Source organism: Tiliqua scincoides, chromosome 1 (genome assembly GCF_035046505.1).
Source record: "Tiliqua scincoides isolate rTilSci1 chromosome 1, rTilSci1.hap2, whole genome shotgun sequence".
Taxonomy (NCBI): Eukaryota; Metazoa; Chordata; class Lepidosauria; order Squamata; family Scincidae; genus Tiliqua; species Tiliqua scincoides.
In genome coordinates, this window is record NC_089821.1 from 266,665,515 (window position 1) to 266,690,851 (window position 25,337).

The following is a 25,337-nucleotide window of genomic DNA, read 5'->3' on the forward strand; positions in this document are numbered from 1 at the left end:
AGCAAGCCACGCCCCCCTCAATGAGTTGATTGTCAAGCTGCGGTTTGTCCATGTTCTTAATATAAGGTATATCAGCTTTCACCTGTACTCCTATTTGCCACAGCACTATTTCCTTTCTAATGGCTATTTGCTGATGTGTGTTCTGAACCTTCGTAGATTGTGAGCCCATGTGGGATAGGGGATGTGATATTTGCCATATAAATCTTGTTGTGAACTTTTGTTGAAATTTGATTTATATAAATATTTATTATAATATAAATATTTAATAATCCCAATTTTATAGAAAGCGAAGGAATCTATACTTTTTTAGTTCTTTAATTTTGGGAAATAGTTTTTGTTTGTGCAAAGTGGGAGAAAACTAAAGCTAATGGGGTCACACTTTGGGGAGCTTTGTGGGGCTTTTCCAGTTTTTATAAAAGAGTGTCTCACTGAGCTGCGTCCCAGTTGTTTCTAGTTTCTAACTTTGCTAATCTCCTTTTGTCAGTTGCCAGAATGCTTGTACAGGCTACCTACTATATCCAAAGATCCAAAGAGTTCAATTTCACTTATCCACAGGTGTGGGAGGTCATCCCTGTTAACATTGTTTATTTGCTTTCCAGAGTGAAAATGTTCTTCTTTTACAGATCACCTAAGCTAGCAAGCCTTTAGCGACATGCAGGCAGCCTGAATGCTTGAAAGACTAGATCAAACGCGAAGAAGAAGCAGGAGTGAACTGTTTCCTGTTAGCATTTGATTGCCCGAAAAGACTTCCAGGTTGCTGAGCCTAGCTATAATCTTGCATACTCATAGCAACCTGTAAAAGGAAAAGCATTTTAAACAATGTTAATGGGTGTGGGGAGCATGGAGTAACCCCTGTATCTACGATTTCCATATCAGTGGGGAGGGCTCTGGAATGGAACCTCTGCAGATACTTCTGCAGATACCTCTGCAGAAACTTTTGAGTAGCCCTCTCCTGCTTTTCTGGTTGTAGTTTAACACAGATTATATAGGCCTGTAAAACTGAGAACACACGGGCAACATCAAGGGGATGTATGACGGTATCAAGCAGGCCCTAGGTCCAACACAGAGGAAAATTGCCCCTCTGAAGTCTGCCACAGGCGAGGTCATCCAGGATTGGGCGCAGCAGATGGAACGCTGGGTGCAGCACTACTCTGAGCTATATTCCAGAGAAAATGTAGTCACCGAAGAAGCACTGAACAACATTGAGTGCCTGCCTGTGCTGGAAGAGCTTGACAGTGAACCAACCCTAGAAGAACTTCACGTGGCCCTGGACTCCCTTGCCTTTGGCAAGGCACCTGGAAAAGACAGCATCCCTGCTGAAGTCCTGAAATGCTGCAAAGACATCATCGTCACTGAGCTGCATGAAATCCTCTGTCTCTGCTGGAGAGAAGGTGGAGTACCTCAAGACATGAGGGATGCAAACATCATCACGCTGTACAAGAACAAAGGTGACAGGGGTGACTGCAACAACTACCGCGGCATCTCTCTCCTTAGCGTTGTAGGAAAGTTGTTTGCCCGAGTTGTACTAAAGAGGCTCCAGGTACTTGCAGAGAGCATCTATCCAGAATCGCAGTGTGGATTCCGAGCCAACAGGTCCACCACTGATATGGTATTCTCCCTTAGACAACTGCAGGAGAAATGCAGGGAACAACGACAGCCACTCTTTATAGCCTTCATAGATCTCACAAAGGCTTTCGACCTGGTCAGCAGAGACGGCCTCTTCAAGATTCTCCCCAAGATCGGATGTCCACCCAGGCTCCTCAGCATCATCAGATCTTTCCACAAGGACATGAAGGGCACTGTTGTCTTCGATGGCTCCACATCAGACCCTTTTGACATCCGAAGCGGAGTGAAGCAGGGCTGTGTTCTTGCACCAACCTTGTTTGGGATTTTCTTCGCTGTCCTGCTGAAGCAGGCCTTTGGAACTGCAACAGAAGGCATCTATCTCCGGACCAGATCAGACGGAAAGCTCTTCAACCTCTCCAGACTGAGAGCAAAATCCAAAGTCCAGCTGAAATGTCTGCGTGACTTCCTCTTTGCCGACGATGCAGCTGTCACTACCCACTCTGCCAAAGATCTCCAGCAGCTCATGGATCATTTTAGCAAGGCCTGCCAAGATTTTGGACTGACAATCAGCCTGAAGAAAACACAGGTCATGGTTCAGGATGTGGACTCACCTCCCTGCATTACAATCTCTACGCATGAACTGGAGGTTGTCCATGACTTTGTGTACCTTGGCTCAACGATCTCCGACACTCTTTCTCTCGATACCGAGCTAAACAAGCGCATCGGTAAAGCAGCTACCACGTTTTCCAGACTCACAAAGAGAGTCTGGTCCAACAAGAAGCTGACGGAACATACCAAGATTCAGGTCTACAGAGCTTGCGTCCTGAGTACACTTCTGTACTGCAGCGAGTCATGGACTCTTTGCTCACAACAGGAGAGGAAACTGAGCGCTTTCCACATGCGCTGCCTCCGACGCATCCTCGGCATCACCTGGCAGGACAAAGTTCCAAACAACACAGTCCTGGAACGTGCTGGAATCCCTAGCATGTATTCACTGCTGAAACAGAGACGCCTGCGTTGGCTCGGTCATGTCGTGAGAATGGATGATGGCCGGATCCCAAAGGATCTCCTCTATGGAGAACTCGTGCAAGGAAAGCGCCCTACAGGTAGACCACAGCTGCGATACAAGGACATCTGCAAGAGGGATCTGAAGGCCTTAGGAGTGAACCTCAACAGGTGGGAAACCCTGGCCTCTGAGCGGCCCGCTTGGAGGCAGGCTGTGCAGCATGGCCTTTCCCAGTTTGAAGAGACACTTTGCCAACAGTCTGAGGCTAAGAGGCAAAGAAGGAAGGCCCATAGCCAGGGAGACAGACCAGGGACAGACTGCACTTGCTCCCGGTGTGGAAGGGATTGTCACTCCCGGATTGGCCTTTTTAGCCACACTAGACGCTGTGCCAGAACCACCTTTCAGAGCGCGATACCATAGTCTTTCGAGACTGAAGGTTGCCAATACCAAAACTGAGAATCAGAAAAACTTTTTTTTATTTATAGTGGTTTTATATGAATTTTGGATGCTGATTCCAAAAACGTCAATTTTGTCCTATCATGTCTAGTTTTGGAGATACGGCATAGCCTCATTAGTGAATGGTTCAAGCAGCTTTCTCATGAGAAAGCAATGGTGTGGGCTTCCTCATTAGGAAGCTGCTTGAACCATTCACCAGTGAGGATATTGCTGTATCTCCAAAACTGGACATGACAGGGCAAAACTGATGCCGTGTTTTAAATCAGTACCCCAAATATACCCAGGAATAGGTCTAGCATTTAAGGCAGCTAAATGTTTGTTGGCCTGTGTTGTTCTCTTGTCCGAGTTATTGATTCAGAGAGACTGTCCCCTGAAGGATCAAACCTGATTTGTGAAGCTGCTGTTGAAATATGAATAGTAGTTTATGTTGCTTTATCACCTTCATAGCAATTAGAAGAGAAAAGTGAAGATGAAGAAGATAAAGAGTGTTTGAAGCAAGCAATTACAGCCCTCCTTAATCTTCAGAGTAGTATGGAAAGAATATGCTCTAAAAGTCTTGCAAAGAGAAGACTTAGGTAAATACATTTTAATTTCTCTCCCTCTTTCCCCTACTCCCTGTTTTCAGCCCTGAATTGCTATGTAATAAATCCAAGCTTTCCAGTTTCCTTTCACTAAACAATAGACAAAATAGTTTGTGACAAGCCTTTTTTCAGAGGAAGTGACATCGAAGTCCAGAAAGCTATTGTTTTAAATCTCTGTGTATATGTATGTGTCCATCTGTTCAGCTGTCCTTGCGCTCTTTTTAGTGAAGACATCTTGAGACTCTACTGGTAAGCGGCAGAAGGAAAAAAATAACTTTTCATTTGTTGCAGCGACAAAAATCTTACAAAATATTTAAAGTGTCTAAAGAAGTTTGTGTAAACTCATGATATGGTACATTCTGTGACTAAAGTAGATTGTGTAGTGTCACTTTTTTCTTTTGATGTATTGACAATTTCTGTTCATTAATGAAGGATAAGTTGCCAGTTGGCTACATTGGAAAATGGAGTGGCTTCTTGAAATTGTATATCAAGTACATATATTAAAAACTGGGACCCTAGCACTGCCTGATCTGATGCATTGTATTTAACTGAAATCAACCCATGGGATTATTGATATGTTTGTAGATCCTTTTAAATACTGCTCTAGACTAGTAGTTTGCAGAATTAAACATGCATTAATTACCATTTTTCTGTTACTATGTTGGTTATTTCCATATCGGCTAATTTCTGTATCATTCTTTCAAAGTGAATCTGCATGCCGGTTTTATAGTCAGCAGATGAAGGGGAAGCAACTAGCCATCAAGAAAATGAATGAAATCCAGAAGAACATTGATGGTTGGGAGGGTAAAGACATTGGACAGTGCTGCAATGAATTTATAATGGAGGGGACTCTCACACGTGTGGGTGCAAAGCATGAAAGACATATATTTCTCTTTGACGGTCTGATGATTTGTTGCAAGTCCAATCACGGCCAGCCAAGACTGCCAGGTGCTAGCAATGCTGAATATCGTCTGAAAGAAAAATTTTTCATGCGAAAGGTTCAAATCAACGATAAAGATGATACTAATGAGTACAAGCATGCATTTGAAATAATTTTAAAAGATGAGAACAGCGTTGTGTTTGCTGCTAAATCAGCTGAAGAGAAAAACAACTGGATGGCAGCCTTGATCTCTTTACAGTACAGAAGCACTCTGGAGCGCATGTTAGACGCAACAATGTTACAAGAAGAAAAGGAGGAGCAGATGAGGTTCCCTAGCCCTGAAGTTTACAGGTTTGCAGAACCTGATTCTGAAGAGAATATTGTTTTTGAAGAAAACATGCAACCCAAATCTGGAATTCCTATTATCAAGGCAGGAACTGTTGTCAAACTCATTGAGAGACTTACATACCACATGTATGCAGGTAAGGAATCCTTTCAGGTCTTTAAAATATCCAAACTCTCTTTTGTAAATAAATTTGGTTAACTGTTTTAAATCCCTTACGTTAACTAGGCAAACAGATGCGTTTAAAAGGGGGATAGCAACTGTCCCTATTCATCCTAGCATCTTTTCTAGTGGCAGTTTGCTAGTGTCTCTTTTTTTTTAAGGTGAGCCCTTTTGGGGCAGGGAATTTTTTTTTTTCATTTCTTTGCTCTGTGAATTATTTTGAGAACTTTTTTGTTGAAAGGTAATGTATTATTAATAATTGTAGTAATAATTCCCAGAGGAGCATGGTAGCCTGTGTACAGGTAATTAGAGCCTCTTATCCAAGTGACAGCCTTGGGAATTCCTTATAATGATAGACTTGGAATAGTCTTAACCTTATAAACACACTTTAAATGGTAGCTAGAGTAATAAATCACTAATGTGTTGAATGAGTGTTGTATCATTTAAACCAGTGTTTCTCAAACTGTGGGTCGAAACCCACTAGGTGGGTCGTGAAACAATTTCAGGTGGGTCCCCATTCATTTCAATATTTTATTTTATACTATCATGATATGTGACTGCATTGGGAGAAATGTTATAGACCTGTACTTTTAACAAACTACTATGTATACTCTTTTAACAATGATAGTAAAGGAAACTTACTTCTGGTTAAGTGTGGGTAGGATTGCAGCCTAGGATAGTTAAAAATTTTCCTGCTTGATGATGTCACTTCCAGTCATGACATCACTTCCAGTGGGTCCCGACAGATTCTCATTCTTTCCCGGTGAGTCCTGGTGCCAAATGTGTGCGAACAACTGATTTAAACCATTTGTGCCCAATGTTGCATATACACAGCAGGGACCAAATGTGTACACCTGTGGGCCATGCAAAAATGGGTTAATTGTGGAATGCATGCCAAAATTTTTGGTCTCTATCTGCTTAATCCCTGTTAACATCAATGGATTAAATGCAAATGGATCTTTTAAACTGTGCTTTACCACCAAGCAGGTGCTATGGATTCATTTCTCACATTTAAGCAGGCTACAGCTGTTGATGAAGTAGAGTGTGTTCACTGGAGAAGGTCTCATTGTGCACATACTGAATTTTCATATTCTTGTATTAATGCTTCCACAGTTCTTTAATATTGGATGGATCATTTTACCAGAGTGTCTTCACGTTTTATGTCATATCATGGTGCTAATGTACATGTATAAGACTGCGTCATTCCATTAAGTCTGTAAATTTATAAGATCTTTGAGCCCGATAATATGAAAGCTACTTGTAGAGATCTATAATGTGTTGAATATATCATGCAGCAAATAAGACAGTTTGAATTGAACGCCTGGGAATGCAAGTATCTACATCAGTGGTTCTCACACACTTAGCACCGGGACCCACTTTTTAGAATGAGAATCTGTTGGGACCCACCGGAAGTGATGTCATGACTGGAAGTAACATCAAACAGGACAATTTTTCACAATCCTAGGCTGCAATTCTGCCCACACTTACCCACGAGCAAGTCCCATAACATAAGAACATAAGAACAACCCACTGGATCAGATGCCATAAACCCATCTAGTCCAGCTTCCTGGATCTCACAGCGGCCCACCAAATGCCTCAGGGAGCACACCAGATAACAAGAGACCTCATCCTGTTGCCCTCCTTTGCATCTGGCCTTCTGACATAGCCCATTTCTAAAATCAGGAGGTTGCACATATGCATCATGGCTTGTACCCCGTAATGGATTTTTCCTCCAGAAACCTATCCAATCCCCTTTTAAAGGCGTCTAGGCCAGATGCCATCACCACATCCTGTGGCACGGAGTTCCACAGACCAACCACACGCTGAGTTGACTATCATTGTTAAAATATTGATAGTAGTTTGCTTAAAGTACAGATCTGTAACATTTCCCCCAAATGCTGTCACATACCATGGTAGCATCAAGTCTAATATATTAAAAATAAGATATTGAAATGAATGGGGACCCACCTGAAATTGCCTCTCGACCCACAGTTTGAGAAACACTGATCTGCATTTTATGATTGCACCTTCCCATCCAATTAATCCACATTTTGTATGTTTTGTTTAGATAATAATTTTGTACGATTTGTCAGATTTACACTTCTTAAAGTCTTTTCCACTTCACAGGATAGTGCTAAAATATTTGATTCTAATATGCATCTTACAACAAAGTGCATTTGGTAACAGTGGAGGTGATGCACTCACAAGCACTTAGTCTGATTTGGGATATCTAGCCTTTTTCCATGCTAATTTTTTTGTCAATCTTTACTAGTCTGTTTTCAGAAAAAGGTTAAATATACAGAAAAATGTGAGAGGTTGTTACAGAAGATCTTTTCCTCCTCAAGTATTGTCTGTTGAGGGCAGGGACTAATACAGGAAAAACACTCATGATGTAGTCTTCATTACTGTTGCGATTTGCCACAAGAGGTATCCAGAGTTCTATATTCTCTGCGCTTAAAAAAATTGAAATTCTGAACCCAGGCAAACTAAATTCCATTCCCAAAATACTGAATTTCATAGCCTGTATAAATTTTGCATAATTCTGCAATTTGTACAATATAGTGTGGTTTTGCTAGTCATAGATACAGTGACACTGAAGCCATTCCCCCATCCGCTAAAAGTTCTTTTCAGCCACCTGCCTTGCTTCTGAAATTTCTGCAGGGATTACCAACACACTTTTAGCACCCCTAAGGGCAGAAACCTGCTTTCATTTTTTTAAATGAAAGTTAAGATTCACAGCAACCTAACTCTGTGCCCACTATTGTGTCCCTCAAAATTGTAGCATTCCCACAGTCGAGCAAGTATATAAGAAAAAAAAAATTCTTGCCTTTCTTTTCCTGGTTGTCAATTTGCCATCTCTCCTTCAACCTTCCATTTGAAAACAGCACTTCATCTGGCCTTTCAGCCCTTTATATTTGCATTTGATGGCTCTGTGACATGATATGTGCAGACTGTTGTAAATTACTCCAAAACTATAATTGATTGATTGGTGGATAATTGATAGTATTTAATGCAAATGTCTTTAATTCCTAGATGAAAAATAACTTTTGTATCATAGTTGCAGTTGTGATAATCTAGCTCTTTGTTTAAGTTTATTTTTGATTTTTTGGTGTTTACATTGAACAGCACAGCACTTGCTTATATGTATGGGAGCAGGAAGTTAATATTCTTAAAAAAAAAACTTCTTAAATATCCCTTGTTCATTGGCCATCTGTTCTGTTTTGACCAAGTTATAAAATTTGAAAATAATTGCACCGACACTGTTGGTCCAATGTTAGTAACATATGTTGCAAGTGCATGCCTAAGCTCTTGTGAGCCTCAGTTCGTGTGTCTGGCATCCCATTTTGTATGAACTTGATTTTTGCAAAGATGGTTTTGCCTACAGCTTTGAAATTGCCCTTAGTATGAGTTCTCTAAACAAAGGAATCCATTTGGCTCAGGGAATCCTGAGGTTATCTAGAGTGCAAGATGTGTGATTATCTGTACTTGGTAAATGTGTCTGTAAAGCCTCACAGACACAATTGTGTCTGTAAAGCCTCACAGACACAATTGTGTCTGCCTCATGTGAGTTAAGAGGCTTCTGGTTGCAAATACTCTGGAACTTAGGGAGCAGATACTTCACTTTTCCCCTGCCCTGGATATTGAGGTTTTGCCTGTGGCATGGAGCAGCTAGAAATTTGAAAGTTTAGGTTTGCAAAGCCTCGCTTAGCAGAGAAGCTCTCCTATATTTTGTCTTTAAAAAAGTACCCTGGTGTATTGGGGCGGTTTTTGCTAGTAACATACTTAGTTTGCTTGTCAGCACTTCTCAGACTGTGGGCCGCGACCCGATGCATAAGTTGGGCTTACCCATCCACCCTTGCTTCAGTTTGGCTCTAAATTTGAGCCAACCAGATACAGCTGGAAGCAACTTCCAGGGTGCAACCTACCTAACCTACCTCCAGCAGCCACTCTGACATTGTGCCAGCCCAGGATGGTCTCCAGAGGCCTTCACAGGCCTCAGAAATGGTTCCAGAAGTGACTTTTGAGTTGCTTCTGGTTTCACAATCTCAACCAGAAATGACTCAGAAGTTGCTGCTGGAGCCATTTTTTAGGCCCATGGAGGCCTTAGGAGGCGATCACAAACAGCATGAAGTTGAGGTGGCTCCCAAAGGTGGGTTGGAGTGCCGCACACCACCCCCTTAAAGACAAGGTGGGTTGCAGCCCAGGTAAGTTTGAGAACCACTGGCATAAGTGAATGATGTATGGGTCCAGAACAAGCAGCTTCTGAGGGAGCAAAATTGGTGACCAGAATGAGTCATTGATAGTTGAGTTCCATATGGGCAATGCTAGCTTTTTGAGTGCAACTTTGCAGCTTTCCAGATAGTCTTTGTATCAGAAGGTTGTATGTTTAATGCAAGTTGCCTTTCATTTCCTGATTTGGGGCTTCCAGTTTTGAAAGAGCTTGCAACTTTTTCTCTTGCCAGGCCGTGCTGTTCTATCTTTAGAGTTTGATATGTTGAATGCTTGTGCGTCAGCGTAGCGTCCATTTCCTTTCTTAAGGCATTCAGGAATAATTATTTATGATTGTTTTAGATGTTTTTTTCTTTTAGCTTTAAAAATGGCGTATTGAAGAGGGATTTATCACAGACAGACATCCTGTGTGTATTTTTAACCTAACTACTTGGCTTTTTTTAAGTTACTTGTAGGAACTGAATCTGGTAGGGAAAGCTCACTTGCTGTGTACATTAAATAAAAAAGATGTGTAGAAAAACATGAGTAGAGTCCCTTCAGATCTGACAGCTGCATCATCTTTCCCCAACTCCAGTATCTTTGTCCCAGTGTATCTCTGCTTATGTAACCACTCATGCCAAAGATTGCAGTGCTGCTGTAGTTGTGGCTGTTCTTTAGCGGAACTTCTATGTACAAATCTTCTTCCATGAGTAACAGTTTCTATTGCTCACCCCAGCAGATACTCACACATCCAAGGTTAAAGGAGACCATCCTATTATGTCTTACCTTTCTTAAGTCTGTACTTCTCTCCCTAGCTGCATCAAACATAAATTTGAGTTATATGCTGGGCAGTCTTCTATAGATTGGAACGACGGATCTAGCAAAGAAAGGGGGCTCTTTCCAATCCACTTCCTCCTCCAAATATCCTAGGGGAGAGTCCCAAAGATTACCTTCTTGTTTATCAGCTGACATTACTGGGGCCTCCATCCCAAGTTTCTTACTGGCTATTTCTAGCTATGTGGTCCCAAGCTGGAAGTCAGAGGCCAAGCACTTTGCTGGGACCTTCTCACCACTGCTGTAGCTGCTAGTGATTTCTGAAGGGTCAAGCTTGGCTGCCACAATCCTTCAGGCTGCAGCAGTGAGTGTGTGTGTGTTCAGACCCACTACTGCTGTGCAATATGGGGGAACCATTTCAATTGTAGGCAATAGCCATCCCAAGTTGCTGCTTCCCTTTCTTTTCCCTAATTGCCAGAAAGAATAAAATGTGGAGTTGCCAAGTGAAGCATATAGGCCTTCTGGTCTCTCACGAACCTTCAATCTGTTTAATTGTTTGTGTTTCACAGCAATTTGAGAAGCCCTGATAAAGCCATGCCTTTGCTATCCTGTGCAGAAAGTTGAATGGGGGTTCAGGGAGAAATCTCATCTTGTTTGTCATACCTGGTCCCAGAGGCAGGATTGGTCTTCTGTAGAAGATTGGTCAACCTATGCACCATCTGCCCCAATGAAGGATACCACTACTTCTCCAGACCAAATGGGGTAGAGTAAAGGTCATGCCTCGTTATCCACTGATTTGACCCGCCACTCATGCCAGGGTCCATCATTAAATGCCTTGTGGCAAGGGAAAAAAAAGCAACAAAATCTCATTTGCTGCCTTCGTGCTGTTAAATAATTATAATGTATATCATTAGATTCCATTATCACCCCATTTAGTGGTTGAATGCAGTATAGCTTCTACACCAATGCATTCTGGTGCGACAATGGAGGAGCAAGAAATCCAGAAGTGGGCTTTTAAAGCTATTTTTTCACTAATTTGGTATCCACTTATTTTTTTTATCCACTGAGGGTTCCGAACGGAACCCCAGTGGATAATGAGGTACAACCTGTACATGAGGTACAGACATTTGTTACTCTCTCAGGGATCTGGGTCTCAGGGATCTGGATTGCATGACTTCAGTTCTTTGCTAGATCCGTCAAGTTCCAATCTGACCTCTGCCCCAGGCTGCTCTTCAGACTTCTAGGGGTAGATGGGAAAAGAATGTTCAAGCAATAACAAATATCCCCTTCACTTTCTGTTTTGTCAAGACTGAATCCAATTTAATTACCCTGGGAAAAAGGCCACTAATGTCACAGTAAAATGACTGCAGCTGGTCCAGAAGTGATCAGACTCTAGCCCAGCCTAGGGATCTTTCCTTAGCGGGGTTTGGTCACTGCTCCATAATGAATCTGGAGACAAAAGTATTAGTATTATGAAAGTTTTATTTTGATTACAAAAGAGAGAATTCTGTTAATTGCCAAGTCATTTTGTCGTCGAACCTGTCCAAATCATACTCTCACAAGCATGTAATCAGAGTGACCATCCCTGGAGTAACTCAACATCTGAGGCTTGTGTTTCCTCATTCATTTTGTCAACCATCTCTTATGAATGGCTGTCTTGGATTCCCTTCTCATTGACTCTTGTTTTTCCTGCTCCTTAATTCACTCCCTCCTCCTTCCTTGGAAATTTCAGTGAACTTCCTATTTGACTGGTTATTTCTCTTGTTGCTTTATTCTCTCTGGTCTCTGGCTGGTCATGGCGCCATGATGTTATGGTACAGTTGATGGCCATGGAATGCATGAAGGTGTCTAGAAGGCCAAGTAAAGCCTGTTTGCATGCCTGAAGCTTGTTGAGCTTTGCTTGAAATTGAACATTTTCAAATTAACTTCAGCTGTGTCAGAATTTCTTGGCCTGCTCCAGTGATGTTCTTTGGTTCATACACAAGCACTCTATATTCATCTAACATCTATTCAAAATAAAAAATCTAAAATCACCTGGGACATTATTAGTCAGATCCTACATTTATGATGTCCAGCCTATGTTGCCTTCTCAGGTTTGATGCCCTATGTCTGTGCTAACTCCCACAGTGATGTGTTGTGAGTATTGCACCCAGGATGGTCTGAACTTTTAAGAATTCTGACAATTGAAACTACAAGAGTCCTAGGTGTTGGGGTGCACAGTTAGTTAGAATCAGTGGGAAAGTGCTTCCTTCCAATTATAATTAATCATCCTTCTTAAAACCTCCCTCATCTGTAGCATGAACAGAAATCCTAACACAGGCGTGTGCTGCTTAACAACTGTTTGCTTATCAACGGACTGCATATATGATGGTGGTCAAAGCACAATAAAGGTGTTCTAAATGAGTCAATCATGTCTCCCATAGCCTGCAGCAGAGTGTCTATTGACAAAACAGGCTCTTAATGCAAAGAAGAGGCAATCTATCTCCAGTAGCCTGTGCAGCCAGCTAGTGTCTGGCAGGGAGTATCTGTTTATACAACAAAGGCAATAGATTGGACTGAATGTTCACTTAATGACCTAATCACATAACAATCAAGATCAGAGAACGTATCCCTGTCATTAAGTGGCACATGCCTGTATCTTAAAATATTCTGGGAGGAAAGATAAAATTTGAGTTGGCTTCAGTTGGCCAACTCAAATGGCCCTGCACATATCATGCTTTAAAAACAGCAGCAAGGATATGAATTTGCTCAAATCTACAGTGCTGCCAAAACATTTTTAATGCTATTCAGTCTCTTTAAACTGTTAAGTCTTAATAAGTTCAATCTCTATTGAACTGTCTATATTCAGCCCAGCATAGTATCCCTTACTTGCTGACATTTTCCTAGTGTCTGAACCTGTTTGTGACAGAGAACCATTTTCTGTATAAACCTTTCACTATATAATTCAATTTTAGAATTTTTTTAAATAGTATAGAAATATCTTAAACTCCCTTAAAAATTCAATCAGTTGATCAATTTCAGATTGTTCTTATTTATGGAAAACATCAGTAATATCATCTTTGCTCCCCCAGCAAAACTGAAGGTTTAGAAAATCAATTGAAGTTTTCTTCTCCAATTTGGTCAAGCTGTTTGTTGTCATCTTACCCTGGCTGTCCCTAAGTAGAACCTCAACCTATGTAGCTTTGGACAAATTGTTCTGCTCAGGGTCTTAGGAATTCTGCCCCAAAGAATCATTGAGCTGTGTGGTCAAGGCTCCTCTCCTCCTAGTGCTGAATAACCAACCTCCTACAAAGAGAGAATTTCTTGCCTGATTTCTTTTCTAGAAGGCAGGAAAGCATTATGACCATCTCAGTCTGACATTTCCTATGATGCAGTCCCAGCTTTCTCCAGTATATGAAATTGTAGGGAATGTTTCTCTTGTTTTGAGCCAGCTATATATTGCTACGCTACTCTCTTACCTGGTTTAATTTCCTATCTTGAAATTTACCATCCATTGGATCTGGGGATAGGTCCAGCCTTGCCAATAAATGCATGTTAGTCCTGTCCACTAGTCCCAGAGACAAGACCTTTCCTGAGCTGACTATCCCCTCCATTGCCTATGAGAAGAACAGGAATCCACCAGATAAGAATGTCCTTTTCCCAAGCTCTTAACCATGTTTAAGGGGCAGCTACGGTTACATCTGTACAACCCCTTTCATTTGGGGGCTTAAACTTGATGTTAAAAGTTGAAGCTCACTTTCTGTCTGAGTAGTATATTGAAATAAGTATCTTTTTCTATCCTAGATCCCAACTTTGTTCGAACATTTCTTACAACGTATAGATCATTTTGTAAGACTCAGGAATTATTGAATCTCCTGATAGAAAGGTAAGAGGATTTTCTGAAATAATTCCTTATAATTTCTTCCTCTTAGAAGAAAGCATACATCCCTTTTTAAATTTTACAGGTAAGAGTAGCAATATGTAGGGCTTTGGATTGTTTCTCTTCCTCTCAGTAATTTTTTTTTTTAAATCATGCATGTAATTAGGGAAAGACAATGTCTCATATGCCTGGTTAGTTAAAATTTTACCTCAAGAGAAGCAGTTCTTGGTTGGCCTTTGTCCAACTGAAACTTCTGGTGTGCATTTTAAATTTTACTAGATGAAATGAATTTTGTGATTTGTTGGTGCCCTCCAGTTTTGGGGAAATAGCTCCTTGCAGATTGGCATTTTGAAACCATTGAAGAAAAAAACCATCTGGGAAATAGTGAAAACCTTGGAGCATTTAGTCAAATTTAGGAGGAAGCCTGAATTCTCCATACTATGTTGCATATGCATTCCTAGGCAAATGAGGAAGCAGCACTTGAATGCTTTTATCAAGTGTGAAATGGTTTATTTATGCATATGTTTATATATTTAATGTAACATATGTATTGTTACTTCTTTTCAAAGTAGGTAGATGACTCATTTCAAATGTATACCCTTCCTTGCATTCCCTCTGAAACCACACTTAAGAATATTCTGCCTATGCCAACTGGAAACATTTGAACAAATTAAAATTTGTTAAGAATGATCTTTTCTATTTGTACTACTCTGAAAGAATGGAATTTGAATGTTTTCTTTAAAATGTGGCCTTGTTTTAATTCTGCTGCTGAAGGTGTTCAAAATTTTTTCTTATAATGATACATGTTTTGTTGCTGTGCTATAAGAAAATAATTGAATAAGTATTTTGGAGTAAGGCCCCTCTGCCTGTTTAAGACTTTATGAATTGTGAAAATGAAGTGTTTTGAGTGTGCTCATTTTCTTACTGCATATAGTTTGTATTTGTCTCATCTTGCTGCTGTTTACAAGTCATCTAAGTTTCACCTTACCACCCTGCAATAGATTTGAAATTCCAGAACCGGAACCAACAGAAGCAGACCGTATAGCTATGGAGAATGGAGATCAGCCTCTTAGTGCAGAGCTTAAAAGATTTAGAAAGGAATACATACAACCTGTACAGCTGCGGTAAGTACTATAGATTCATATGTATTCTCTTTCAAGGAGTACTTCAGACAATTCCTTTGGCAATATGTAGTAGCTGTCTGAAGTGGCTAGGGAGTTGTGGGCTGCATCAGGTGACACCACTGCTGGCCAAAAATTTTAAAATCTTCGTATTTTCAAATACCACCATCATATACAGGTTGAGCCTCATTATTCGCATGGGTTCTGTTCCAAGCACTCAAGTGGATGGCAAAAACCGCACTATAGAAAATCAATTTAAAAAACAAAGTTTCTTTGCTCCAGTGATTTAAAAACAGTCTTGCTGACCTTTGAGATGTAAGATAAGAATCATTAAGAAGACAATCCATCAATCAGTCGTCCTCCAAGCAGGCACTTCCCTCAGTCCCTCCCTTCACCAATGCAAAGTGATCACCTTTCTTTCATGTGCTCAGGGGAAGGGAGGGGTTGCCTGGAGAGAGAAGGATTGATCGTCAGCCAGCTGCCCTCTCTCACATTAAGGAGGCTATTGTTAAAGGACTGTTCAGTTTTTTAAACTGATTTTATAGGGATGCATTTTTCCCCTTCTCCAGGGATCAGCACATTCCTTCTCATTTGCAGTGGCCGTTCACGTTGAGTCAAATCCGTGTATAAATAGGCTGGACCTGTGTTATTCGATGCATATTTTCATGCAGAATACAATGGAACAAACAGGTTAAAATATCTCTATTCTACCAAAAGTTATAGCAAAAAACCAATAGGGACAGGTTGATGGAGCATCACCACACCCACTGCCCAGGATATTGCCCTGCCCACTATATGGGAGGAGGTCCATTTATGAAGGTGACATGCTGGCCTCCGGCATTGGGTAACACAAACCGTAGTGATGCCACTTGCTGTCATTTAATGTTAAAATTACTGAAAATGTGAAGCTATAGACCTGAATCCTAACATGAGAATATCGGCAGACCTGGATAGAGATGACTCAGTTGACATTGTAAAATTGGATTTTAGTTTTGATAAAGGTTCTCACAAAAAGCCTTTGCTTTTATCAAAGTCATGGAATTTATAAATTTTAGCAGTAATGGAATAAATAGGTCAGGTTCTTTTTGTGGATTGGTAACTGATTTTAAAGAACAGGAAGCAAAGAGTAGGAATAAACTGGAAAATTTCACAATGGAGTGGTAAAAGTGGGGTTTCTCCAAGGCTTGGGGACACACACATTATTTTTAACTTGTTAATAAATGAGTTTGGAGTTAGAGACAAGCACTGTGGTGTTTAGATCACACCAGACTATTTAGGATGATTACAAATCACAGAGCACACTGTAAAATGTTCCAAGAGGACCCTTCCAAACCGAGTAAATTGGCAATCAAATGGCAATTGCAGTTCAATGCAAATAAGTATAAAGTGGTGCGCATTAGGGCAGAATCATCTGTTTCACATATACACTGATGGGAGCAGAGTGTTGGTGATGAATCAGGAAAGATCTTGTAATGGATAGGTTAATTAGAACATCGACCCAGAATGTGGCAGCTGTGAAGAAGGCAAGTTCCATGCTAACAATCATTAGAAAAGAATCAAGTATCATAATTATAATACCCCTGTATAAATCTGTGGAGTGCCCATGTTTGGGTTACTGCCTCTAGTTCTGGTTGCCATATCTCAAGGATAATTTTGTAGAGCTAAAAAAGATACAGAAGAGGGCAATCAAAATGATCACAAAGCATCTTCCTTATGAGGTTTTGAGTTGGCATCCTTCAGTCTCGGAAGACTATGGTGTCACGCTCTGAATGGTGGTTCTGGAACAGTGTCCTCTCCAGTGCGCGAAGCCTGGGTAAAGTAGGTATGGAGGATAGGCTGTTACCCATGCAGCAAATCCCCCCTCTCCACATCGCTGAAATGGTCCAATGGAAAGGCAGAGGCCAATACAGTTGGTTCCAGCGGCGTTGCAGGAGTTGCCAGAACGTGACTGTGTTCAGCCATGAACTGCCTTAAGGGGAAACTTATCCCCAGCCCCAACTTATGAGGTAAGGCTACACCATTTGGAGCTTTTTAGCTTGAGGAAGGGAAAGGCGATTAAGGGGCGGCATGATTGAGACCCTACAAAATTGTGCATGATGTGAAGAAAGACATCATGCCTCCCTTTCTCACAATTCTAGAACCAGGGAGTCATCTAATGAAACTGACTGGTGATAGATTCAGACTGATAAAAGGAGGAACTTCTTCACACATAAATAGTCAGGAATTCATTGCTACAAGATGCATTTATGACCACTAGCTTGGATGGCTTTAAAAAATTGCACAAATCCATGGAGGTTAAGTCTATTATTATCAATATGCGCAACCTCCAGATTTAGCAACGATCTGCCTTGGAATTCTAGTTGCAGGAGAACAATGCTAAGAAGTATGCCTTTCTCTCTTGCTTGTGGGCTTCCAGAGGCAGCTAGTGGACCACTGAGGTAAACAGAATGCTAGATAGGCCTTTGGTCTGATCCAGCAGGACTTGTCTTGTATTCTTATTATCAAAAGGGCCGCACACAATGTTCTGCATATATACTTGAGCTTTTCAATAGCTGTTGATTTGTAAGCCACAGCCTCAGGGTAATCATAGCACAGAAGACCAACTTGTTGATATATCTGACCAACTTCCTGCTTTTGCACACACTATGCTCTTATCTCAGCTGCCTAAACTTGGATTGAGGAATGGGGGTGCAGATTGAGTATAGGTGACAACAGTGTACCCATCATCCTATTCTGGGTCCAGTGCCTGGCAAACATACTTACAACTTTCTGGTGCCTCCCTGGAAGAGTGTACCATTGCATTGCTCTAGAACAGGGGTCTCCAAAGCCTGGCCTAGGGGCCAGATGCAGCCCAAAGTGAGCCTCTATCCAGCCCGCGGCCAGCCTCTGATCCCCTGAGAGCCTCTGGCCCAGTTGATCAAACACAACCAGAGTTGTGCTTGTGGGTTGGGGGAATGGGGGTCCATTTAAGTGTGTGTTCTATTTCTTGGGCTGTGTTCGTGCTTGAAGAAGTCCTGGACATTTGAGCCCATTCATTTATTCATTCATCTAAGTTCCATCTCTAATGTATTTATTTAAATTTTAAATTTAATTTTTTTTTCCGACCCTCGACACTGTGCCAGCTATTTGATGCAGCCCTTTAGCCGAAAAGTTTAGAGACCCCTGCTCTAGAAAGAGGCTTGTTCTGGTATATTATATCATTTGAATCAGCCTTGTTCTAAAAAAGTGTACAATATCTCTGTTCAATATTGTAGGGTGTTAAATGTATGCCGACACTGGGTGGAACATCACTTCTATGATTTTGAAAGAGATGTGGATCTTTTGCAACGATTGGAAGAATTCATTGGCACAGTCAGAGGTATTTGATTACAGCAAATATGTAATATTAAATCTTTCTCTTTGTTTTGGTTTTAAGCCCTTTCAGTAACATATCTTGACATACTTATTTATATTTGTCAACTGCTTTTACCCAAAGGTGATGGTCAAGGTGGCATACAGCAAGAAAGTGCAATAAAGCTATACAAAATAGTTGAAATAATTAAAACCAATGGCATCTTAAGATACAAATCCTAGTCCAGACAACCAACAGTGTATAACATCTTCTTTTAAAGAATTTGTAGTCCTATAGAGCAGGGGTGCCCAAACCCCAGCCCTTGGGGCCACTTGCAGCCCTCAAAGACTCCCAGTCCGGCCTGCTGGGAGCCCCCAGTGTCCAATGAACTCTGGCCCTCTGAAGACTTGCTGGAGCCCATGCTGGCCTGACGCAACTGCTCTCAGCATGAGGGCAACTGTTCAACCTCTCATACGAACTGTGGGATGAGGGCTCCTTCCACTGCTTGCTGTTTCATGTCTGTGATGAAGCAGTGTAAATTTATTCAAATTTGAAATGTAAATTAACTCTTTTTTCCCCAGCCCCTGTCACAGTGTCAGAGAGGTGATGTGTCCCTCCTGCCAAAAAGTTTGGACACCCTGCTATAAACATCTACATTCAGGATCAATCACATACCAAAAAAATCCTTCCGGCCACATAGCCTTTATTGAAGATAAAGGTGGATTTTTTTAATCTTTTGCCATGCTTTTATTTTATTCCTGTGACAAACAAGAACTTCCATTTCCGAACACATTCTTTCTGATATCGAGTGCCTTGGTTTGAAATGTGATTATGTTAAATTTGCATGTTATACAAATCTGTTATACATATCTAAACATTCTCTTTAGAATATTGTGCATAGCTCAGTGCACTCTATGTCAAAAATGTTATAATAGAGTGAGAGAGTATGGAAAAGACAGATAAAATGAGCTGGGGTTTGGAGCATATTTCCTACCAATAGCCTACAAAGGTTAGAGCTTTTTGTTTAGAGCAGTGAGTTTCAATCTTTTTCATCTCACGGCACACTAACAAAATACTAAAATTGTCAAGACACACCATCAGTTTTTTGGCAATTGACAAGGCACACCACACTGCTGGTGGGGGGCTCACATCCCCCAGTGGTCCTACTAATAAATAATTCCCATGGCACACCTGCAGACCATTTGTGGCACACCAGTTGAAAATGGCTGGTTTGGAGGGTAAAAGTATAGGAGGACATTTCAGAACTTCGTAAAATCATGAATAGTTTGAAGATTATCCTCTCAAAGTAGACCGCACCCTGCTAGAATAGGAGTCTTCCAATGAACTTGGGATCCTCCGTTAACCCAAAGATAACATCAGAAGGTTGCCAGTTCGAGGACACAGGCAGCTCCCTGAACGACTGAGAATGGCGAGACCTTGAAGCAGCTTACAAGCCGAGCTGAGTGATTCCACCTGCTCTTGGTGAGAGCAAGAAGCGTCTTGGCTGCCCTCCATGTGAGAGATGGAGCTGCTTGTGAGAACAGCAGGGAGAACAGCAGTTCTCCAGGGAGAACTGGAGGCTAGAAGTGAGACCAAACCAGGAAGATCCATTCTGAAATGTTGGTTCTTGAAAGAGAGAACCTCTATGACTGTAAAAATCCCCTTGAGGGATTCAGAAACTCCTGTCTATGTAAACCACCTTGAATAAAGTCAGAGGAGTAATCCGATGACCAGAAAGGCGGTATATAAATACCTAGTTAATATTGTTGTTGTTATTATTAAACTGACAGTTTAATGTGCAGATGAAAAAGCATTTCATGCAATCCAATTAACTTGGTAGAATTTGAAAATCCATAATGGTGACCATTCATTTCAATAAGCATAAGTTCATGGAAGATAGGATTGTCCAGGTCGATTAGCCATGATAACGAAATAAACAATGTATGTTTTGTCCCTGGCACCCAATGATCAGAGTATACTTTATGTATCATGCCCTGCAAGAGCTTCCTGGGTGCACCTGGCATGCTACCTGTTTACAGTGTTGAACTAGATAGGTCTCTGGTTTTATGTAGCAATTGCACTAATTCCCTCTCATCCCATATGTAAATGACCATAAGTGTGATCCATTCTTGGAACTTGCTAGTGGCTTGATACATTTTTAAACTGTGTACAATGCTGGAATGATTTTTTCACTTCCAGGCAAAGCTATGAAGAAATGGGTCGAGTCCATCACAAAGATAATCCATAGGAAAAAGCAAGCACAAGCCATTGGGCCAAGTCACAACATTACATTTGAAAGCTCACCACCTCCAACTGAGTGGCATATAAGCAGGCCAGGACAAACTGATACATTTGACCTGCTCACATTACACCCAATAGAAATTGCTCGACAGCTCACACTACTTGAATCTGAACTTTACAGGTAGGCTTTTTTCTCTGAGACAGTTCTTTCCTGCACTATGATACATGAGCAATGTATTCTCCTATCCTGTTCTGCATGCTATTCTTACTAGAAAGCTTATTTATATTGCATCTTTGGAGACAAAATTCCTCAGGAAAGCTGTTCTAAAATGTGCTATGAATATAGAGCAATATGGATAGTAATTGGGGTTCCTCTTCATTGATTGGGGGTCATAGCATACACTGTATAGAACTGTGTTATAAAATAGGATTATGCTAATTTTAATCATAACCTCCAGAATCTCAAAGAGCACTGAACACAGCTGTAGACTGTATGTAACAAAGGTTGGGCAACCCAATTATTAAAGAGAATGCTATTAATACAAAGCAAAAACCAAAAGAACGTTAATCCCAATAACCTCATTCCAGAAGCAGAACATAAAAAGTAGGATTTATTTGTGACAACCTATGGTAGTGTAATTGACTAAAGGAGACTTCCTTACCTGCTTCTCTTGATTTTTATGCGTGTTTGTAGAGCTGTGCAGCCATCAGAGCTGGTTGGAAGTGTATGGACAAAAGAAGATAAAGAAATTAATTCTCCTAACCTTCTCAAGATGATACGGCACACTACTAATCTTACTCTGTGGTTTGAAAAGTAAGCTGTCTGACTCTTGGCATTCAGTTATCTGTTCCATATTGTATTCGTGTTACTCTTGACATTCAGCTTGGCAGAAAACTGAAATGTTGTAGCAGGAAAGAACTGCTATGGTTTTGATCCTGGTTTGTACCCACAGTTCACTGGATTAACTGAACTGAATTGCTGTGTGCTGGTGTTTGGAAAGCGACACTTTAAGAAATACACTTCTGATACAATTTTGCTTTTAGGGTAATAGTGCTGCTCAAATACATTCAAATTTTCTCTCTTCATATATTTAGATGCATTGTAGAAGCAGAAAACCTGGAGGAAAGAGTAATTATAGTATGTCGAATAATTGAGATCTTGCAAGTTTTTCAAGAACTTAACAATTTTAATGGTGTCCTTGAAGTGGTTAGTGCTATGAATTCTGCACCTATTTACAGACTGGATCACACTTTTGAAGTAAGTCAAATGTAGATGTATGGACTGAAATGGTTTAACAAATGTTCTTAGGTTTTCATGGCCAGCTGTAATCCAACAATTTAACATAAATTTATTCAGGTAAGAAGACCATGGTTGTGTCAAAGAATTAAAATCCATGTTGTTAAAAAAAACATGTTTAACAATATGGATTCTAATTCTTTTACATAGCCATGGTCTTCTCACCCGAATAAATATATGTTAGTTGGTTTAACAAACGTTTATCAAGAGAAAAAAATACATTTGATCTAAGAAACCTGTTACTATTGTGTTCAGCTTGAGCATTGTGAAAGCTGCTGGAAGCATTTTTCTTAATCTCTCTGTAAAATTAACACCATCATATAGAAAATGCAGTATTGAAGGCTTCTGTTGCCCCATGATAAGAAGCCACCATTGATGTCTTGCATTGCTCAGCTACATTTGTTCAGCAAATAACAGGTGGCAAACAGCACTTTTTTGCCTGTACTGAGATTATTTCCGTGATGGAAAAGCATTCTGAAACATACATGACATTGTCTTCACATGAGAAATGGAAGCTGAAACAGTTAAGAGAGAAAAAAAGAAATTAGTTTTTTTTAAGTCAAAGGGCAGACCCTAACATCTTCTAACAGTTATAAACAGCCCAACCCTTTGCTGTTTCCTCACATTAAACATGTTCTGTATAGAAAGCACCTAAGTCAGGGCCCAATCCTTTCCAACACTTATGCAACAGCAATGTGTCCCTGACATAAGGGAACAGATGTTCCCTTATCTAGGAGATCTGTCTACCTCCCCACCACAGGATGCAGCACATGCCCCATTGGCGCAGCTGCACTGGCACTAAAAAATTGGATAGGATTGGGCCCTCAGTCAGGCAGAGGAGAGAAGGCACACAGTTCACTACGTCCTTGATAGTTTGCAAAAATCTGTGGTCACCAGAGATGGGTTGTCTCTGCATTATATTGGGAAGGTGCTTGGAGCACTTCTTGCAACCTTAGTGTTATACATGGGGCAGGGTATGTACAGGCAGCAACCCTGTACATGCTTGCCTTGAACTGCCCTTCAGAGGTGCTCAAAATACATTGAGGCTGGAGGGACACTACCCTGTCCCACCCTCAACTCAAGTGGAACTTGCAGTGCTCACCAGAGAAAGGAAGGAAAGAAGAACATTTCACCCATTTCCTCCCCACTCACTGCCCTATTTTGCCCCCTCCCCACCTCCTCCAGTGTTTTAAGTGCCCTGGTGGGTCCAAGCAGATCAGGCAACAGATGGGGACCACTGCCACCTGTTACAGCAGTGCTCTCTAACTGGCTGCCAACAAAGAGTTGTGCACTCTGTTCAATCCATCTTAACATCAACAGAACTCATTTCTGCTATTGCAAACCCTTCCACACAACAGCCCAATTCAGAAAAGAACTGTAAGTAACTTTTAAACCAGTCAAATCAGGTAGGTCTTGTGTAAAAACTAATATGGCTTGCTTTTGGAGCAAAATATATCCTCTACTTTGTGTCTCTCTCTTTAGCAAATCCCAAGCCGCCAGAAAAAGATTTTAGAAGAAGCTCATGAACTGAGTGAGGATCACCATAAAAAATACCTGGCAAAACTCAGGTCTATTAATCCTCCATGTGTGCCTTTCTTTGGTAAGTAGACTTTATTCTCAATGAAAATGAAGTCGCATATTAGGGTTTAAAGAACTAAACTGCAGAACCAGCTGAAATGGAAAAGTGCAGTTTTAAAATACAACCCACTTTTATCTCTGTGGTAAGGCAGCGTACCATTAGGTACACCATCTTGGCAGCCTCTCTGCTGTTCTGTGGACACTGCAAAGACCAGAAGGCTGTGCACCACCAGCAACCCTGTACAGACAAACCACAAATGCATTTTTGCTGGTGTGGAGGCCAAAAGGGGGCAGAGATATGGGTGGGATGGGCACAGGTGACGGAAGTGCAGGCAGTTTTCTAAAATTCCTACCTGGTTGCAAAGAAATCATTCGTACTCCCCAGAGACAACCAAAGACACTATAAATTGTCAAAAAGTGTATTTCACCTTACCAAAGTCTTGTGTATCTTTCTGTGGAAACATTTAAATGGTTTTAAGTCATGTCTTTTTGTTTGTTAATTCTAGGAATTTATTTGACAAACATCTTGAAAACAGAAGAAGGCAATCCTGAATTTCTGAAACGACATGGGAAAGAGCTTATCAATTTCAGCAAGCGAAGGAAAGTGGCTGAGATAACAGGGGAAATCCAACAATACCAAAATCAGCCATACTGCCTAAGAGTAGAGCCTGACATCAGAGTGAGTAAGGTTTATTACTCTTTCAAGATCAGCTTCTTTATTGGAATTCATGAGGAAATGTGTATAGGTAAAACCCATTTGCTGACCTGGATGAAGCACTGATTTGATGGTCTTCATCTCAGAATTTATCAGTGGAGTTCCTGAACTGAACTGAAGGTTCCCAACTCTACAGTTTTTATTTCCTTAGTAATAACTTCTGCATTATTTCTTCATCAAATATTTGTATTAATTTTGCGCTTAGTGAACCCTGTGTAGCAACACTTATGAGCATTTCACCTACGTCAGTTGAAAACCTCTGGAATGTGTAAATTTCTGTAGGAATTATTTCTAGGATGGCCTGTGTTTGTTTTCATTGGTATTTGTATCTTGCCTTTCTATATGAAATCAGCTCAGAGGTGACTTATTAAGTTTAATCAATTTAAGCCATACTAGGCAACGATCAACCAGTGGCAGGACACGGTGTCTGTTCCTTCTGAGAATGCACTTAATAATGATAGTTTTATACAGCGCTTTCCGAGTGTGCAGACTGTTTCTTGATATTATCCTTCCTCGCTTTACAAGATTGCTGTAGCAGCCTCATGTTGCAGCTGGGGAGCTGGTATTAAGGAGTAATTTGTTTGCAGCCCCTCAGTGAGAATTCATGGCAGAAGCAACATTTCAACCAGCTACCTTAAAGGCAGGCAGTAAAGGGGCAGCAAATGGGCTTGGGTGTCATCTCATGGGTCAGAGCAGCCTTTGTTGTTACAAAATGTCATCTTGATTACATTCTTAAAGGAATACGCATATATGCACTTGTTTGAAACCATGCATTTTTGAGTAATCTGCATGTAGCACATGTTAGGAAATAATGTTTTTCTGCTCCATTACAGGGTTCTTTGGGTCACTGAATTCTCTAGCAGCCGAGGCTAGGATGCTGCCCTGCTGCTAATCAGTTTGTACCTGTTGCCTTCAAGATCAGCATGTGCTAATTTTTTTCTAAATATTTTGTATTTCAGAGGTTCTTTGAAAATCTGAATCCAATGGCAAATGGCATGGAAAAAGAATTTGCTGATTATCTGTTCAACAAATCCTTAGAAATAGAGCCACGCAACGTCAAACCTCCCCCAAGATTTGTTAGTATTCAGACTTTATTCCTAACAAGAAACTGCTCTTAGTTTCAATTGCGTTTTTGGATTTATCTGTGGATCTGCACAAAAGTTTTTGTGTTTCCTTTGAAAGAAACAAAGTAATCATACAGTAAAAATGTTCAAGTTA

The 25,337-nt window shown here is 40.8% G+C and overlaps 1 protein-coding gene across 2 annotated transcripts in view; it reads left to right on the forward strand.

Annotated features, from left to right (window-relative positions):
• The window catches only part of SOS1 (SOS Ras/Rac guanine nucleotide exchange factor 1), a 66,399-nt gene that overhangs the window by 31,034 nt on the left and 10,028 nt on the right, over positions 1 to 25,337 (forward strand). Inside the window, exons 9-19 of one of the 2 annotated variants that reach the window (XM_066625307.1) lie at positions 3,476 to 3,603; positions 4,316 to 4,971; positions 13,761 to 13,842; positions 14,838 to 14,960; positions 18,212 to 18,315; positions 20,488 to 20,710; positions 21,224 to 21,343; positions 21,625 to 21,787; positions 23,309 to 23,426; positions 23,911 to 24,083; positions 25,079 to 25,195. In XM_066625307.1, the coding sequence (XP_066481404.1) occupies positions 3,476 to 3,603; positions 4,316 to 4,971; positions 13,761 to 13,842; positions 14,838 to 14,960; positions 18,212 to 18,315; positions 20,488 to 20,710; positions 21,224 to 21,343; positions 21,625 to 21,787; positions 23,309 to 23,426; positions 23,911 to 24,083; positions 25,079 to 25,195 (2,007 nt within the window). The remainder of the gene's footprint in view (positions 1 to 3,475; positions 3,604 to 4,315; positions 4,972 to 13,760; positions 13,843 to 14,837; positions 14,961 to 18,211; positions 18,316 to 20,487; positions 20,711 to 21,223; positions 21,344 to 21,624; positions 21,788 to 23,308; positions 23,427 to 23,910; positions 24,084 to 25,078; positions 25,196 to 25,337) is intronic. The other variant, XM_066625315.1, reaches the window with a different exon arrangement.